This window comes from Clupea harengus, chromosome 1 (genome assembly GCF_900700415.2).
Source record: "Clupea harengus chromosome 1, Ch_v2.0.2, whole genome shotgun sequence".
Taxonomy (NCBI): domain Eukaryota; kingdom Metazoa; phylum Chordata; class Actinopteri; order Clupeiformes; family Clupeidae; genus Clupea; species Clupea harengus.
The window spans coordinates 19,374,253-19,392,206 of NC_045152.1; the positions used below are offsets into that span (position 1 = coordinate 19,374,253).

The 17,954-nt window shown below is 47.9% G+C and overlaps 1 protein-coding gene across 2 annotated transcripts; it reads right to left on the reverse strand.

Annotated features, from left to right (window-relative positions):
* Positions 1 to 9,860: 9,860 nt before the first annotated feature.
* Positions 9,861 to 17,211, reverse strand: LOC122132932. 2 transcript variants are annotated; one of them, XM_042707903.1, is made up of 3 exons: positions 12,268 to 17,211; positions 11,077 to 12,090; positions 9,861 to 10,942 (listed from the first exon to the last, which is right to left on the reverse strand). In XM_042707903.1, exons 1-3 carry the CDS (start codon positions 15,948 to 15,950, stop codon positions 10,903 to 10,905), a joined length of 4,737 nt encoding a protein of 1,578 aa, XP_042563837.1. In that variant the 5' UTR covers positions 15,951 to 17,211; the 3' UTR covers positions 9,861 to 10,902. The 2 variants fall into 2 exon arrangements, with proteins under 2 accessions (XP_042563837.1, XP_042563836.1); XM_042707902.1 differs by having other exon boundaries at positions 11,077 to 17,211.
* Between the last annotated feature and the right edge of the window lie 743 nt (positions 17,212 to 17,954).

Consider the following 17,954-nt stretch of genomic DNA (forward strand, 5'->3'; position numbering starts at 1 on the left):
GATGCCAGAGGTGCTGCCACTTCGCACTCTTTTTTCTCCTTCCTGTCTCACCTCAATGTCTTCCATTGTCAGAGTGTTTTGAAAGCATAAAATAGGTTGCAGAGCCATTTTCATGTAAAAACATTTAATTATTTAAAAAATACAGCTCTGTTGACAGCTTAGATGATCAGAGCTTCCTAGCCAGCAGGTGAACCAGTGGTATGAAAGTGTGGTTGCATCAACAGGTCTTCCTCCATAGAACATATCTGAAAAGAGGTGTCTTTTAGTACAATAGGACTGGAAGGCACAAAAGAAACGTTCCCTGCAGACTGTCTGCTATGTAGTAGCATATCACCCCATCTATCTTTGCAGTCATCTTCTCTCTTTCTTTCCCTCTCTGTGGGAGTCTTGTGCTGGTGTGAATAGTATGCTATCATTTCATTCCTTCCCCAAAGAGGACCAGGAAGAAAATGTGTAAGCTGATGAACCCTTTAACTGGCGAAAAGTAAGAGACATATTAATATTTCTGTTGCAAAACTATGTATGATATGCAAAACAAGCATATCATATGCACACAATGAATCACCCCCTCATTTTCATCAAGCACCTCGCAATTATGTGAAATGTGTGCGAACCTGATGCAGCATGAATTAAGCATATATCTTTCTTTTGAATTCCTGTACCAATGATACATTGTATGATATAAGTCATGAGGTGGAAATAATGTATTTTGACAGTGAAAAGAGCTCTACACCAACATTAAAGAATATTGCCAATATAGCCAAGGACAGAGGGTGTATGAACAGTTCTCAGGTCAGTCAGGGTCACTGCTCTCTTAGATCAACACTGCCATACACTGAGGAGTGCATACTGCACCCGAGCCAGAGCTCACGCTCTCTGTTTTATGTGTGGCAGAAGTGACAGTATGTTATTAGGAGCCAAAGACAGAGAGAAAGAAAGAGAGAGAAAGAAAGAGAGAGAGAGAGAAAGGGATGGGATAGTAACCCCAGAGAGATAAAGACACCAAGACTATCAGAACACAACACACTGGAACATGCATGACAGAAAGCGAAAGATGGAGAGGGACACTGAAACAACCACGTAAGTGTTTGAAAGGGAAAGAGTGGGAGAGGGGGAGAGATAGAGGAGGAGAAGAGAGAGAGAGAATGACAAAGGCAGAGACACTGATACAATCCCTGGCAGACAGCAACAGAGAGAGACGGAGAGTGAGAGAGAGAGAGAGAGAGAGAGAGAAAGAGAGAGAGACAGCAGGGAGAAGACGGAGAGAGCAGGTTGGTTGTAGAGGCTTAAGAGCACATCCTGTTTCATCTGGGTGCTCTGCGTCATTAAGACAGGTTGGCCAGGACTGATGAGGCGTGTACATACCCCCCCCCCCCCCAACACTTCTCCCTCCCCCCGCCCCCCTCCTCACGGGACACATAAAAGTCAACACGGATGAATGATTCAAGGCGAAGGTGCCACGGCGTCACGGCAAACAGAACGCCGAGACCCTAATGAGCGCGCTCCTGTTTGTTTAGCCGGCCAGGACGACTCGGCCGCCACGCCCCTCTCCTCTCCTCTCCTCTCCTCTCCTCCCCGTATTCATGAAATATTGATCAGCTTGCAGACTTGGCATCCAGAGCTATTTAGAAAGGGATCCAACTTGTCTGTGTGTGTGTGTGTGTGTGTGTGTAGGGGGGGGGGGGGGGGGGGGGGGCGCAACTGATAAATACAAATGTTCTATTCTTCTCTGCATGACTGCTGTCAAATAGCTACTAAGAGGATCAGCAAGAGAGAGGGATAGAGAGAGAGAGAGTGGGAGAGAAGGAAAAGCAAGAGGCAAGTTCTTTTTAATTATGAAATGCTATGCAGTTTTAAACAGCTCAGTCTTGAACAATTTAATCTTTTATTTGGCTATATAGACATTAAAATTCATGTTAAACCCTGATCATTACATTTTTAAGAGCATTAACACCGCAGAGCTCCTAATAATTGGCAAGTTGTAAGGGTGATGACATGTGATATCATACTTCAGCTCACCCGTGTAGACCCAGGTGTGCCTGTGCCCTCTCAATCCACAGCTGCCACACCCAGCCAGGGGCCTGTAGGAAGGGGGCCCCAGAGGACGGCTGATTACGTTAGTCCACAGCAACGACCATTCCGTGAGCACCCCCTTGAAATCTATGATTTTGCGCAGGAGACTACCATGACTACCTACGGGTCCTTGTAGTATTGGGTGCTTTTTCACTGCAGGAGCTCAGGGCCCCCTAATCGGCCCTTTCAGCCTTTCTGTTGTAATTGCGGTGCAGGAACAACAGACCTACAAGTGACATAGCCAAATATTTTGCTCTTCAATTGCGATGTCAATTTCAAACATGACTAACTAATAATATATTTCTCCAATGGCAGCACCAAATTAGACTATTAAACCAAAGATTTTCTAGATAACATTAGGATTACCTTAACGTCAAGTCAACAATTGGATTCTACTATAATGTTGCTAACACTCGATTACGTGGCTTCATGGTAACTGTAATTACTTGATAAATGAATGTACCAGCACAACAATGATTAATCAAAGCCTCTATTTCAGCTAACATTTTGCTTGTGTTCTCTGTAACCTCAACAAGCTAACCATAAGATTATTATATATTTAGCTGTTGTCACGGTGTAACCTGTCTTTCTCTAGTCTCTAATGAAGCAGCTCACTACAGGCCCTGAATGCAGTGCTACGCCAGAGACCGGAAGAAGAGAAAGCTAAAACACTGACTTTACAAACAGTCATGTTCTACAGTTATTAAGGTAAACAGACGCAGGTGTGTCTCTGCAGGGATCCTTTCCATGTTGTCAGATCCTTATAGTAACATTTATGAGCCTGTCAGTGACGAAAACAAGAGGTTCACTTTGATGTGCTGGCTTGCCTCACAGGATTCCATTGTATGTCATTTTTGCTGTTGCCGTTTGTAGCAGTTAATACTGGAAAGATTTCACTCCTTATTTAAAGGTAGGACCCAAAAAGATATAAAAATGTGAAAAAGTTTCCTTTTAAGAGGTGAGGTCAGTCATTACTGGGAAATAAGGAATGACACTTCACAAATGACGCGCCTCACCTGGATGTGGAAATAGGCACAGTTCATAGCAACCCTGAGAAATGGAGAGGGTGGAAGCCTTGAGCCGCCCTCCCCCCGGTGTGTTATTCATGTTGTGACAGCCCATCATAATGTTGACGCTGTGGTGTTCTTACTGGGAAAGAAGTGAAGTTTTCTGGCATTCAGAGGAGTAGGGTTGTTGAAAGATTCATGCTAGCCCTATTCAACAGGCGTCTCCATGGTAACCCAACATTTTCGAGCAGACACTGAAGGCCAGTATGCACTGCCTGACTGGCTCACGCAGACTTTGATCTCTTTCTCTCTTGCGCTTCCCCTCTGTCTTGATGCTCACTGTCCGCCGCCATCCCTTTTTTAGTTTTTTTCCCCCTTTCTTTCTCTTTTCTTATCCGTCCACCATTCTCTACAAGGTATGATTCACAAATGCTCATATGAAGATTAAAGTCTGGATCAACAGAATTGCAGCGGAACAATTTTTCTAGAGGGAATTGCATCATTCCCCAGCGACACATGCCATACCGTTGTGAGCTTTTGCATAATGGCTTATAGCTCCATTTCGCACCTTACACCAGAACACAAGCACACACTTTTCCTCCTGAAGCTTACCGCGAGCTACAAATGCACAGGCTACTTAAAGCATACAAATAGAACACCATGGACAACATTTCCAGCAGCAGAGCGGGGCTAGTGGTGAATGCTAACGGAGCCTGCCGAGCCCTTGCTGAGTTCAATCAAACACAGGAAAACACTGTGTCCTCCCGCGCAGATGAGGACGGGCCGCTGCCCTAATCCAAAGCCTTCCCCTCTGCACCTGTGCACTGGTGTGTGCTAATCTGGCCCCGCCGTGGTAGTCCGGACTATCAGTGTCGGGATTAAGAGATCAACAGGGAGGTGGGGCAAATATGTGTTTATGTATGAGTGTGTTTGTGTGTGTGCCCTGCAACGTGAATGCATAGTTGATGTGGGACCAGTTGACCTAAGAAGTGAGAAAGTGGGTCAAGTGTTGGGTCAACCCTTTGGCTCTGTCACCAATCTACATTGCTTTAGAACCAACTAGAATTATCCTCTTTTCATTGGTATCCAATGACAAGCAACACAATGACACCGGTTTCAAGTGATGATGGAGAAAGGATGTCAGTCTGCATGATGTCTCAATCAAACAGCCATAGTTCAAAGCGTCAGCAGCCGACACTAACCGAAAGACACAGCATGGTCAAACATGGTGAGAGGGGAGGGAACTACCTGTGGCCAGTCTAGTTCCAGTTCCTGTGGCCAGTCTAGTGTTTTTTATTTAATTTCGTTTTTTTATATTGGGTTAACAGAGAGAGATCTGTCGCTACAGCCTGAAATACAGAGATGGGTTTGTCTGCTTCCGTTAGACCACAGGCAGTATGAGAAGAGAGCTCTGTGTTGTTGGAAGTGAGTGATACCTTTGGATTCAAATCTTCAAAATCAAAGGGGAAATCCCCACCAGTTTAGAACTGTCATCATCATCATCTTCATCATAATCATCACAGTTTCCCCCTTTTAAGTGTCCCTTTCTGCTCTGATGAATTTAGGTGAAACTCAATTAGCTATCAACAGGCAGCTAAGGACATTTCACAAATTGTTTTAGTATAAATACAGTGGGAACCAACTTTTTTAATGGGTGATTTGTGTGCAGAAAGATATCCTATTATTCGTCCTAATATTTATGCATGCATTCATTGGGTTGTTTTAAGGTTATCCATCATAGTACATACATTGACTGCCTCCTTGTGGTGATATCGTAGAGTGCAATCTGAGGGAGTTTTCAAGCAGTCTGTGCTGGAAAAATGTCCTTGTAGTTTCAGTCATTGTTTTGATGTATACAACCCTTTGATTCGAACCATTTCAATTATGTCAGAGTCATTGAAAAAGAATTCATGTTCCTTTTCGTATCCACAACAAGGTGTTCTCGATCAGTAAGCTGCTACCGTATTTTCCGGACTATAAGCCGCTACTTTTTTCCCACGCTTTGAACCTCGCGGCTTAAACAACGATGCGGCTAATTTATGGATTATGATACCTGTGACTGTATACGGTGGCTTTGTGTTTACGGTGGCTTTGTGGAGCTAGGATGCTAGCATGGATGCAGCCGCATGGATGCAGCCGCATGGATGCTTAGCTCCACGCGATTTCTCAGTATCTCTCAATAACTTAACTAATGTCAAAATAACCACAGTCTACCAGCGTAGACAGAACACAACTCAAAACACTTTAGAAAATAAAATAAAAGTTTACAACAATACAAATCCAGTCTTCAAGTTCTTTAGCTCACTGGTTTCAAACTAGCGTCTGTCTTCAATCTAACGTTCTAGCTTCTGATTGACTCTTGCGACTGTGCGCTCTTAAAGCAACAGTGCACTTATCTAACTGGCAAAACTAACTATTGTATTAGTTTTGATATTCATTTTAGCCTGTGTAAAGTTAATTTGTTTCAATGTTGCGGTAGGCACCTGCGGCTTATAGACATGTGCGGCTTATTTATGTTAAAAATAATTATTTTTAAAAAATTTAGTGCGTGAGGCTTATATTCAGGTGCGCTCAATAATAGTCCGGAAATTACGGTAATTGAATCATATTCACATTGTGCTGGGTGTTTATAAGGACAGTGTGGGTAGAACAAACGGCAGGCGCTAACAAATGACATCCTCAGTAGTTCATTGACAGCTGCGGCCCAGGATACGATGGACACATTTCAGACCCAGCAGTTCTCCTCAGCACTGACTCACTAGCAGAACATCAGTGGGGTTGCTGTCTATGGATTAAAATGTCCATTTGCATTGAACTATGAAATATATATAAGGGAGCACAGGACTAAAACACCATAAATGAAGGTGACATATGTCTGGGACTCCATCCCAAAGCTCTCTTACTTTCTTAAATACTTCCTTAAATACTTCCTTAAATATTCAGTTTCTGGATAAACCTTTTCTGGACCTCTGTGAAGCCAGGTTAGACTATGCTAGGAGATGTATGTTCTGATGAAGCACAAACCAGACATTAGACTGAAGTGCAACTCTACCGATGTGCACCTTTTATTTGCTGTCGGCCGTATGCACCCTCGGAATAATATGCTCAGGGGACTGAGGAACAAATGGAGTTCTGTAGGTTTTTCACCCGACATCCCTAAATCCTGTTTTTTTTTTACAAAACTGAGCAGCTAAGCACAGTGCAGTTAAAACTATATCTTTGAGGGTCTCAAAGATTTAGAATGGTACTACAGATTGATTCCAAAATGTTTAATTTGTTGATGAACCAGAGCACATGTGTTTACTTCTCTGTGCTTGTTTTGCATCTATCACCTATAAGTGTGCCTAACAAGTCTTCTCCTCACCCTGAAAAAGTCAAAAAGAAACAAGTGTATGAGTTCAATGTATCTTTTCAGTGCAGGATATTATGTGTATAATTAGTGTTCTACTATAAATCATTTAGTCACTGTCTATCATACACTTCCAATGAACTAAACCAAGGCCAAACGTAATTAAAAATGAAAGCGATAAAAAACAACACAACACAAATGAGCAAGTCTACAGTTCCTTTGGGTGTTCAGCCATAACGGAGAATTGGAGAAAACCAAGAGAATAAAATAAAAATGTTAAAGCCTAACTGTTATTATTGCAAACAATGTCACCAGTAGAAAACCAATGGAATGGAATGTAACATCTTTAGAGATACTTTTACATATGAACCACAGTGACAAAACACACACATGCTCTCTCTCTCTTTCTCACACACACACACACACACAATCTCTCTGTCCAATAAGCAGTAAGGGGCAGAATCCTCCCCCAGTCAGGTGCTAATGAAGGAGGACATTTTTCACCCCATCCTGTAATTGGCCCTGTGGAGAATATTAACGCATACACTCGGGGAAATGGGCTTTTAAATGGAAAACGTACAGTCCTCCCTGCTTCTCCCCACCTCTCCCACAGCCCCAGGTGCCCCAGCAGCTGCCCCACGCCATCAGGGTCTTTGTGTGCTTCGTCTCGTCCAGAGGAGGTGGGGTAGTGGAGGGAGGAGACGAAGCAATGAATCGCTGTCATGTTTGCTTCCTTGTGGACGCATCGTAAGCAACAGTGACAATTTGTATTACAGAGCTCATTCCATGCCTGGCTGGCCAGTTTGATGGTTCTGTGCTAATAGGGGCTCCGGGAGCCACCGAGGTGTGCAGAGGGTCCTGGGAGGAGGAAGGAGGAAGGAGCAGGGGGGTGGGGGTCGGCCCTCAAGCAGCAAAAGGGTAGTCAGTAATTAGTGATTCATTAATTAGTCTAAATGAGCAGTTGAATAGAATTTAAGTTGACTGGTATACAGTGCCATGAATGACAGCACCAGCCCTGGCCACCCGTGGTGGTTGATGAGGGTGAAGTTGACGTGCTTTTTCACTGGCCAGCGTCACACTGGTGTGTGATGAAAGATTGGTGCTGCAGCCGCGCCTCGGCCAGTGAGACTCTCATTAGACCATTGGGGCCGTGGACCTGAGATTCCCTCTGAGCAGTGCAGCTCCCCCACCGGACTCCTCCTGAACCACTACCACACGTCCCTTCCCATTACTAGAACTGCCATGGGCTGCCATGCTCACTTTCTGAGATGACTGTCACACAAAAATGTAACTTTTACTGTGTGTATGTCTGCATGAGTGTGTGTGAGAGTGTGTGTGTGTGTGTGAGTCTGTATGTGTGTGTGTATGTGTGTGTGTGTGTGTGTGTGTGTGTGTGTGTGTGTGTAAACCCAGAAAGGTACACTCATGCTGTCACTTATCTTGCTATTCATTTTTATGTTAATTTCTACCACTGTCTATCAAATATTACCGTTATGATGACCATATGACTAGAACTACTTTCCCTCTCTGCTTTCTTTATCCATGTGGTCACAACTGCAAGGATACTGTTGTTTCACCCTTAATAAAACACATACAATAATACAATGGTACATTAAATGTTTTTTCCAAAAACAAATGGAAACATTTCTGTTCTCTGAATTTAAATGCGTGTAAAATCAGTATGCTTGTGTTCTGTCTATAAGGGCACCAGCAAACCTAGAGCCCCCAATTGCTATAAACATTTAAACAAATAAAATAGCAGATTTGTCATTTACTGACACACACACACACACACACACACACACACACACACACACACACACACACACACACACACACACACACACACACACACACACACACACACAGAAAAAGAAAGAGAAATGGGGAACCTTTTTCAGGGAACAGTCTTTATCTTTTGCTTGTCTAAGAGTTCACATGCCTTTGGGTCTGGTGCATAATTCACAAGCTTTAAAGATACTTAAAACTCTAGAATATTTTTTAATTGGCTACAGCCTATAGCCTTGAGTCTTCAGGTGACAGCACTTTCAAAACGTAGCAACAGGCAGCTTCCTGGGTAATGCCTTTGGCAAACACAAGCCATTAATGCACTGGATTCTTTAAACACACCACTAGGAGAACGAACTGAGCAGTTCAACTTCATTAGCATAAACTGTATTAACATCTTTATAACAGTAGTATGATATACATCCTGAAAACACTGTCTGGTTGCAGTTGTGAAATCAATTTTACTTATAAATAAAGAAGACATGTGGAGGAATTTAATGTGCTAAAAAGAATGATTCTCTAATATATGCATTTACTCTGTGAGTAATTCCTTTGAGGGTGTCCAAAGACAAGCCTCCACTCAGAGAGCATATGTGCGGAGATGAGGCCACCTGTCTGTCACTGTTGTGCTCAGATTTTTCCCCTCCTATATTTATATATTTGTTTGTTTAATAATTTCTCAGTTGCCCAGCAAGTGCCTGTTCGGTGCTGGGCAGCCGTGCAGAGCGGAAAGGTCATTCCATCTGCATAATTTCGTATTAATACTAATGCGAGGAGTGATTGGATTCTGCCCTGTGGCCAGTCAAGCGTAGAAAGTTCTTATTTCATGCACTCCTAAATGAATTCCTCTCAGAGGACATTTGGGATGTCTTTGTGACGCTCTCCCTCGCTCTTTGAGTGTGTGTGTGTGTGTGTGTGTGTGTGTGTGTGTGTGTGTGTGTGTGCGGAATGTTGAATCACGTGTTTCTCTTACTCTGTTCTCTGAGGGGATTTGATCTGTTGGCCTACGTGTGCATATAGTTGTTTTTTATGTGTGTGTACATCCCATATCTAAGGGGTATAAATACATTTCCCATTTGTGCCACTCAAATACTTTATGTACCATGCACAGTTTCATATAGTTATATAGCACAGTTCATCTAAATGGAACAATTATATTCGTTATGAGTCGTTAATCCATAGTATGGAACATATGTTTTTGTTGTAATATTTCCTGCATACATCACATGTAATATTCCATATATAATTCATAGGGGAGAGTGGGGTAAGATGAGCCAGTGGCTAAACTGACCTACTTCCTGCATCTGAGCAACCATACACATTTTTCTGCCATTTGACCCTAAATTTAGTTTGCATTCTCCATTTTCATCTTGCTGTGAAAGAGAGAACCATGTGGATGAAGTGGTAAGCATGTTTTTTTTTTTATTTGCCTGTCAAAGTTTTGGCATATCAGGTATAATCAGTCTTCAAAAAGCATCAAAAATCTCCGTTAAAAAAGTTGGATCAGATATGTTGGTGAATGGCAGTGGGTAAAAACAAAAGTGCAGCTCTGGGTTGCTAAACTAAGCACTTTTGTCGTCACCGCGACCTTAATGTTTTCCCTTGGTTCAGACCCCTCTGAGACACACAACACCAGACATGAATAAAGTTTAACAGTTTTATTGTAGAGGGCCGGCAGCCACACACACACTTAGAAGCACACAGTCCCTGGGCAAAATATAGTACATAGTTTAGGCCCAGCCCATCCTATGTAACCCACCCCAATCACACAGGGTAAAGAGGCTAACTAATAGCCAGTCAGGCACCACAAAGGGGGGAGGAGGAGTACAACTTAATTGCAGAGAGGCCACTTAGAAATAAGACATGCAATACATTAGAAACAAAACTCCCCACAGCAAAGCCCCCAATATCATTCCCAGCTAGGCAAAACACTGGTGTTACAATTCACACGTGAAATATACATAAGCAATGTCCGTGCACAGATGGCTCACACACACCCACAGCAAGCTACACCACTGTTACAGTTCGCTCCCACGCTACACTAAACAGCCCCTCGTCACGTTAGGCTGCACTTACCTCCCCAGCAAGTGGAAACCAATAAGAGGGGCTCACCCAGTTCATGCCTGCCCCGCTAAGCGGGTGCGCTGCCGGTGATGAAGGAAAACACTTTTGGTCGGCGGCATCCCCCACGCCGACCAAAACACAGCAAAACACCCAAACCCCACGAGCTCAATAAGTCCAGGAGCAAGCGAAACAGCGGTTCATCGTTGCAGGATGAAGGAGGGAAGATCACGCCACCGTCGCACTTCCACACACCCTGGCTGGTGACAGTCTGCGTCTCTCTCTCGCACTCTTCCTCCCGATGCCGCTTCTGCTTCTCCTCTGACGGTAGCTCTGGACAGAAAGCACACTTACAAACCGGCAGGCTAGAAGCTGACCCATTCACACAGAGTATCCACTCGAATCAGTACAAGCACTTCCCTTTAGCTGGCATGCTAACATGCTTCTCTCCCCTCACGCCGGCTGGCTGGCGATTGTTGTTGTCCGGCGTGTCGCTGCTGGATCCCGTCATCACTCCAGCGTCACCTGGGAAATCTCTCTCGTTCCTTTCAGTTACCCTGTATAAAAGGGATTCCTCCGTCCAGTGTCCAATCATGTAATCAATACTCCGTGGCCATTAGTCCATTAGTCCACAATTATTGCCACAACGTTCTCCCCCTGCATACTGGTTACAGCACAACACACAATTATACAACCACATGATTACACACATCAGTAAACAATGATAATTTTCCCAGACTGAAATGTGACACACCCCCCCACTTTATCAGCGGTCGTCCCGACCTCTAGTCCCCGTACCTTGCGGGGCGAACCCCCAAGTTGGCTCGCTGGGATCGGCGGGGTCCCAGAGGATCCCCAGACTCCACCCCAGCCTCAGCGAGGGCTTCCCCTACTTCCCTAGCCCCCCTCAGGTTCTCCCTTGGTTCTGGGCGACCCTGCTCACATGGGAAACAAACTGGCCACCACCCCCTCTCAGGCCCCCGTTCTGCTTCAGGCGGTACTGTGGGCTGGCTCCCTGCCAATTCACCTACGCCCCCATGAGCCCCACTCCGCCAGCTGCTGGGCTGCACACACAAGTTGTTTTGGTGCAGGGTGCGCAGAGGTCCCTCCCTTCCTTCTGGTCGGATAACGTACACAGGGCGGTCCCTCGTAGGCTGGCTCCGGACCACATATGGTCGTGGGTCCCAATGGTACCCCAGCTTCCCTCGGGCCCGGCGGCGGAAGTCTCGAACAAAGACCCTCTCCCCAGGCAATAATGGCTGGGCCTTAGGGCCCTGGTTGCGTCGTCCCTGGTCCTGTTGTTGTCGGTGTTGATTTCGCTCTTTCACCAGCTGGTAGGCATTCTGGAGACGGGCGTGGTGCTGCTGGACCCAGTCCTGCAAGGGACCTCGTTGCTCTGGCCTCTCCAGCCCGGCCAACTGGTCCACTGGTAAGCGGGCATGCCTGCCGAACACTACAAAGAAGGGGGCCAAACCGGTCACACTGTGCGGCGTGTTGTTATAAGCATGCACCAGGCCCGGCAGGTGTTCTCTCCACCGAGAATACTCCCTTGGCTCCAAGGTGTTCAGCAGGCTGAGGATCGTCTGGTTCATCCTCTCACAAGCCCCGTTACCCTGAGGATGATAAGGGGTTGTTCTCACCTTGCGACACCCATACAGGGTACACAGCTGCTGGGTCAAGTCAGCTTCAAATGCTGGCCCCTGGTCAGTCAAGATCCGCTCTGGGCACCCAAAGGACCGAAACACTGTCCCCCACAGCACTGCTACCGTTGTAGCTGCCGTCTGGTCTCTCGTTGGCACTGCAAAGGCAAATCTAGAGAACAGGTCAACCATAACCAGTATGTATTGGTAGCTATCCCCAGGGCGCCGCAGGGACAGGTAATCCAGGGCCAGGGTCTCCCAAGGATAGCTACTTTCGATGGAACACATGGGTGCCCTTGGCCCAGCCCTTGCCCTGCTAAGCACACACTGGGGACACTCACTCACCCACCTGTGGTTGTCTCTGCTCATCCCAATCCAGAAAAGCCTCTCCCGCAGTGCAGTCAGCAGTCGGGATCCCTTGGCGTGGCCCAAAGCCACGTGATACTGAGTCCACAGAGTTTTTCTCTCAGCGACAGGGGCCACGATTGCCACTCCCCCTTCTTGCCCCCTAAGTGCCGGCCGCCGCCACACCAGAACTCCATCCTGCACATTAAGCCTTTCCCATTCCCCCACAAGTCGTCGCCCACTAGCCTGGAGGGACTGCCGCTCACCCGGTGTAGGCCTGTTCCCCTGCTGCCGCCACTGCCGGATCTTGGCCAATTCCAGATCGCTGCCCTGGCGCTCTGCCCATGAGCCTTGCTCCAAGCCCTCCGGTTCCGGCTCAGGTGCCTCCAATCGCCTTGCAGCAGTCACCTCAGGAAGGCGGGACAAGGCATCTGCATTCTGGTGGTCTGCCCCTGGCTTGTGGCATAAGGAGAAGTCAAAGTTCGCCAACTGGGCAGCCCACCTCTGCTCCACAGCCCCCAGATTAGCCGTTTGCAGGTGAAGCAGAGGCCTGTGGTCAGTAAAGATTTTAAAGGTGGCGCCCCACAGGTAGTCTTTGAATTTCTCCGTCACTGCCCACTTTAAAGCCAGGAGCTCCAGTTTGAATGCACTATAATGCTGGTCATTACGCTCTGCGTCATGGAGTCCGCGGCTGGCGTAGGCGATGACGCGTTCTCGCCCCTCCTGGACCTGGGCCAGCACAGCCCCCAGCCCATGCAAGCTGGCATCCGTGTAGACCCGGAATGGGAGGCCAAAATCAGCGTAGGCCAGAACAGGGGCTCTCAGGAGGGCTTCCTTGAGGTCCTCGAAAGCTTTTCCACACTCTGGGGTCCAGTCGACTAACTTGGTCTTACTCCCGCCGGTCCCCCTCAACAACGCGTGCAGTGGCCCTGCTTTCCGCGCAAAAGATGGGACGAACCGGCGGTAGTAGCCGACGAACCCCAGGAATGAGCGAACCTCCCGCACTGTAGTGGGCACCGGCCAGTCCTGGACCGCCTCAGTCTTCTGGGGGTCAGTTGCCACACCCCCCTGGCTCACCACGTGGCCCAGGTACTGTACTGAGCGCTGGAAGAGGTGGCATTTGGTGGGCTGCAGCTTCAAGCCATGGTCCTGCAACTTGGAAAAGACCTGCTCGAGGTGTCCTATGTGGGAATGGAAATCAGGTGAGTACAAAATTATATCGTCCAGATATATCAGCAAAAAATCGTGTACCTGACCCCCGAGGCATCGTTGCATAAGGCGCTGAAAGGTTGCGGGGGCGTTGCATAAGCCGAAGGGCATCCTCTCAAACTCATACAGGCCTAGTGGAGTTGCAAAGGCCGTCTTCTCCCTATCTGTAGGGTGAACCTCCACTTGCCAATACCCACTGGCCAGATCGAGTGTGGAGTACCATTCTGCTTTCTTTAAATTAGTCAGGGACTCCTCCACACGAGGGAGGGGGTAGGCATCCTTATGCGTGACTGCATTCAACTTCCTGTAGTCAACACAAAACCTCCAGGAGCCGTCCTTCTTCTTTACTAAGACCACCGGGGCCGCCCACGGACTGGAGCTCTCTCGGACAACTCCTCCATCCAGCATGTCACGCAGCAACGTCCTCAATTCCGCGTAGAGGTTAGGCGGCACGGGTCGATATCGTTGGCGAATTGGTGCAGCACCCCCTGTGGGAATGGTGTGGTACACGGCATTTGTGCACCCGTAGTCGTCTTCACTCTGGGCAAACACCCCCTGCCAACGCTCAAGCAGCCCTTGAAGCTGTTGAGACTGGGGCGGTGTCAGTCCATCCGTCTGTTGGAGCAGAGAAGTCATACAGGGGGAAAGGGGACTACTCACTGGCCTCACGTCCACCTCCACCACTGCATCATCCTCCTGCCTGAGGACCAGCTGGTTTGGCGTTTGGACATCATCCTGTCCCAGACGAAGGACACGGGCAAGGGGCCGTCTGGGAGGTAGCGCCACAGGGTAGGGGTGAGGGTTACATATGCGGAGGAGGACCCTGCCGTCCTGTAGCCTCGCAACTGCACGCCCCACGCACCACTCTTGCCCCCCATGGTAGCAGTCTTCGAGTAGGACATCTTCTTGACTGGCTTTGGGCGCCTCAGGGACGTGGGCCCACACCGCAGTCTCCGTTTGTGGGGCCAGCCAGACAGGGTCGCTTGTACGCAGCCGGGCCACTCCAAGGCTTGGTCCCCGGTGCTCCTCTGCTTCAAGCCTCCTGCAGGCGGCAAAGGCCCGATCCCAGGCCACCCCTGCTGACCTGGGGAGAGTAGACTTGAACATAGTGAATGTGCGCCCCCCCTGTTGACGGAGGCCATCCCAACAATGTTGAATCACATTCATGCCTAAAACCCCATAGGCCGGAGGCAAGTACTTGTCTTCAACTATAACCACCCCCCTTCCTAGTACCAACACACCCCCCACCTCAAAGTCCAATACAGTATACCCAACATAAGGCAGGGCTAACCCGTTAGCCGCTTTCAATGTCAGCCAAGGGATATCACCCACCTCTTTCATCTCGGTGCCCTGTAGGTGCTTTTGGAACAGGCCCTGGCTAAATAGGGTCACCTGGGACCCAGTGTCGAGGATGCAGGGGATGCGTTTACCTTGGACAAGGACCTCGACCTCAGGGCTCTCTCCGACAAGGGCAGATCGCATTGGAACCTCCACTGGCCTCCCCTCATCTGTCACTCTAAAATGGTTAGTGGACTCTCGGTTCTGGCACTCCCGTAGCATGTGGCCTGCCTGCCCACAACGTAGGCAGATCGGGCGGCCCTGGTCATCCCATTGTGGTAGTCTTGGCCGCCGCTGTGCCCGATTGGCGCCCTGTTCGCCGCCCCTCTTGCTAGGTGGTTGTTCCGGTTGCTGGCGGGTAGTTTGTTGTGATCGGAGCTCTGCCAGTAATGAGGTCTTTAAGTCAATAACCTGGGCCCGCAGTTCACCAGCTAGCTCAGTTCTCAATGCCTCCTTGAGGCTGTCCCAGTTTTGAAGAGGGTCTGATGGGGCAGGAGGAGTGGGCTGGGGGGGGTTGTTGTACGTCCGCCGTATGTCTACACCGTCTACGGTGGCCCGCTCGGTCTCCTTCTCCATGGCCTTGACCTCCTTGCACGCCTCCTTGAAGGTTAGGTCTGGCTCCCGTCGCACCCGCCGCTGGAGCTCTGTCTGCACAGGTCCTGGCAGTAGTCCCAGCACCAACTGGCTGCGCAGCATCTCCACATCAGACCCCGTTGCTTCCTCTCTGCTCCGCCATCTGAAATGAGACTCACGGAGACGCAGAATGAAAGGCCCCACCCCTTCTCCCACCAGTTGCTGACATTTGAAGAATTTTGCTCTAACCTGACTGGTAGTCAAGACATCCCCATACAGTCTCTCAAGGGCAGTGAATATTTTACTGTCAGTGTTTCTCTCTGTGGCTTGGAGTAATAGTATCTCCCTCCTAGCATCCCCCTGGAGTGCACTCATTACAAAGTCAACCCTTTGTTCTGCTGACAGTGTCTGTGCGCGCAAATACACCTCTATTTGATCACGCCATTCTATGAAGGGCTGCTGGCTGCCCTTATCCCCATACTTAGGTACCCAGGGCCCACCCAGGAACCAAGGCACCATCATGTTATTTACCACACCTGGTGCTGCCGCACCCTCGTCGTCACTCATGGTGTTGTGTCTAGAGAGGGGTCCTGCCGGCTACGCCAAATTGTCGTCACCGCGACCTTAATGTTTTCCCTTGGTTCAGACCCCTCTGAGACACACAACACCAGACATGAATAAAGTTTAACAGTTTTATTGTAGAGGGCCGGCAGCCACACACACACTTAGAAGCACACAGTCCCTGGGCAAAATATAGTACATAGTTTAGGCCCAGCCCATCCTATGTAACCCACCCCAATCACACAGGGTAAAGAGGCTAACTAATAGCCAGTCAGGCACCACAAAGGGGGGAGGAGGAGTACAACTTAATTGCAGAGAGGCCACTTAGAAATAAGACATGCAATACATTAGAAACAAAACTCCCCACAGCAAAGCCCCCAATATCATTCCCAGCTAGGCAAAACACTGGTGTTACAATTCACACGTGAAATATACATAAGCAATGTCCGTGCACAGATGGCTCACACACACCCACAGCAAGCTACACCACTGTTACAGTTCGCTCCCACGCTACACTAAACAGCCCCTCGTCACGTTAGGCTGCACTTACCTCCCCAGCAAGTGGAAACCAATAAGAGGGGCTCACCCAGTTCATGCCTGCCCCGCTAAGCGGGTGCGCTGCCGGTGATGAAGGAAAACACTTTTGGTCGGCGGCATCCCCCACGCCGACCAAAACACAGCAAAACACCCAAACCCCACGAGCTCAATAAGTCCAGGAGCAAGCGAAACAGCGGTTCATCGTTGCAGGATGAAGGAGGGAAGATCACGCCACCGTCGCACTTCCACACACCCTGGCTGGTGACAGTCTGCGTCTCTCTCTCGCACTCTTCCTCCCGATGCCGCTTCTGCTTCTCCTCTGACGGTAGCTCTGGACAGAAAGCACACTTACAAACCGGCAGGCTAGAAGCTGACCCATTCACACAGAGTATCCACTCGAATCAGTACAAGCACTTCCCTTTAGCTGGCATGCTAACATGCTTCTCTCCCCTCACGCCGGCTGGCTGGCGATTGTTGTTGTCCGGCGTGTCGCTGCTGGATCCCGTCATCACTCCAGCGTCACCTGGGAAATCTCTCTCGTTCCTTTCAGTTACCCTGTATAAAAGGGATTCCTCCGTCCAGTGTCCAATCATGTAATCAATACTCCGTGGCCATTAGTCCATTAGTCCACAATTATTGCCACAACGTTCTCCCCCTGCATACTGGTTACAGCACAACACACAATTATACAACCACATGATTACACACATCAGTAAACAATGATAATTTTCCCAGACTGAAATGTGACACTTTTCCCAAGTTCAACTGGTGGTTCATCTTCACTTCATATAAACATGAGAAGGTAAGTCAAATATTTGCTTTTTAAATTAGTGTTGCATCTGTAACCGGTGGTAACTTCTGCGTTGTGTTTTTTTTATACTTGTGACCCGTGGACAACAGTTGCTGAGATGTATCTTTATTTCTGTTAAAGCACACCAACAGAAACAGTATAGTAAGTCTCCAGCTTGCTAGCTTCACTATAAATGCTAGCCCCCACATGTAACAAAAGGAAAAACATATAAACAATATGTCAGAGGGATATTTTATATAAATAGTCCAGATATATAATACATATAATAATAATAAGTTATAAGAAGATATATAATAACATAGATGCCTATTTTTAAAGGCAATATTTATTAGATTATCTATCCCATTAAAACTCAACCACCTACCTCATTCCAAGCATATACCAAACAGGAAAGAGGAAGGGGGGAGAGAGGAACTTAACAGGGGGAGACAGGGGGGGCTACCAGAGACCCCCAATACCAGTGTGCTTGTGATATCAAAATAAAAGATTAAAAAGAAACTGAAATACAGGTAACAGATTATCTTGTGCAATTATTTAAACCTGCTTTTCTAACCTGTTACACATCCTTACAAGGAATAACTGTCATTAAATTTCATATTTTAGATGTAGCATAGTAGCGGTCATGCCACGTAATTACTGACGAAAACGTCAGTTAGGAGAAA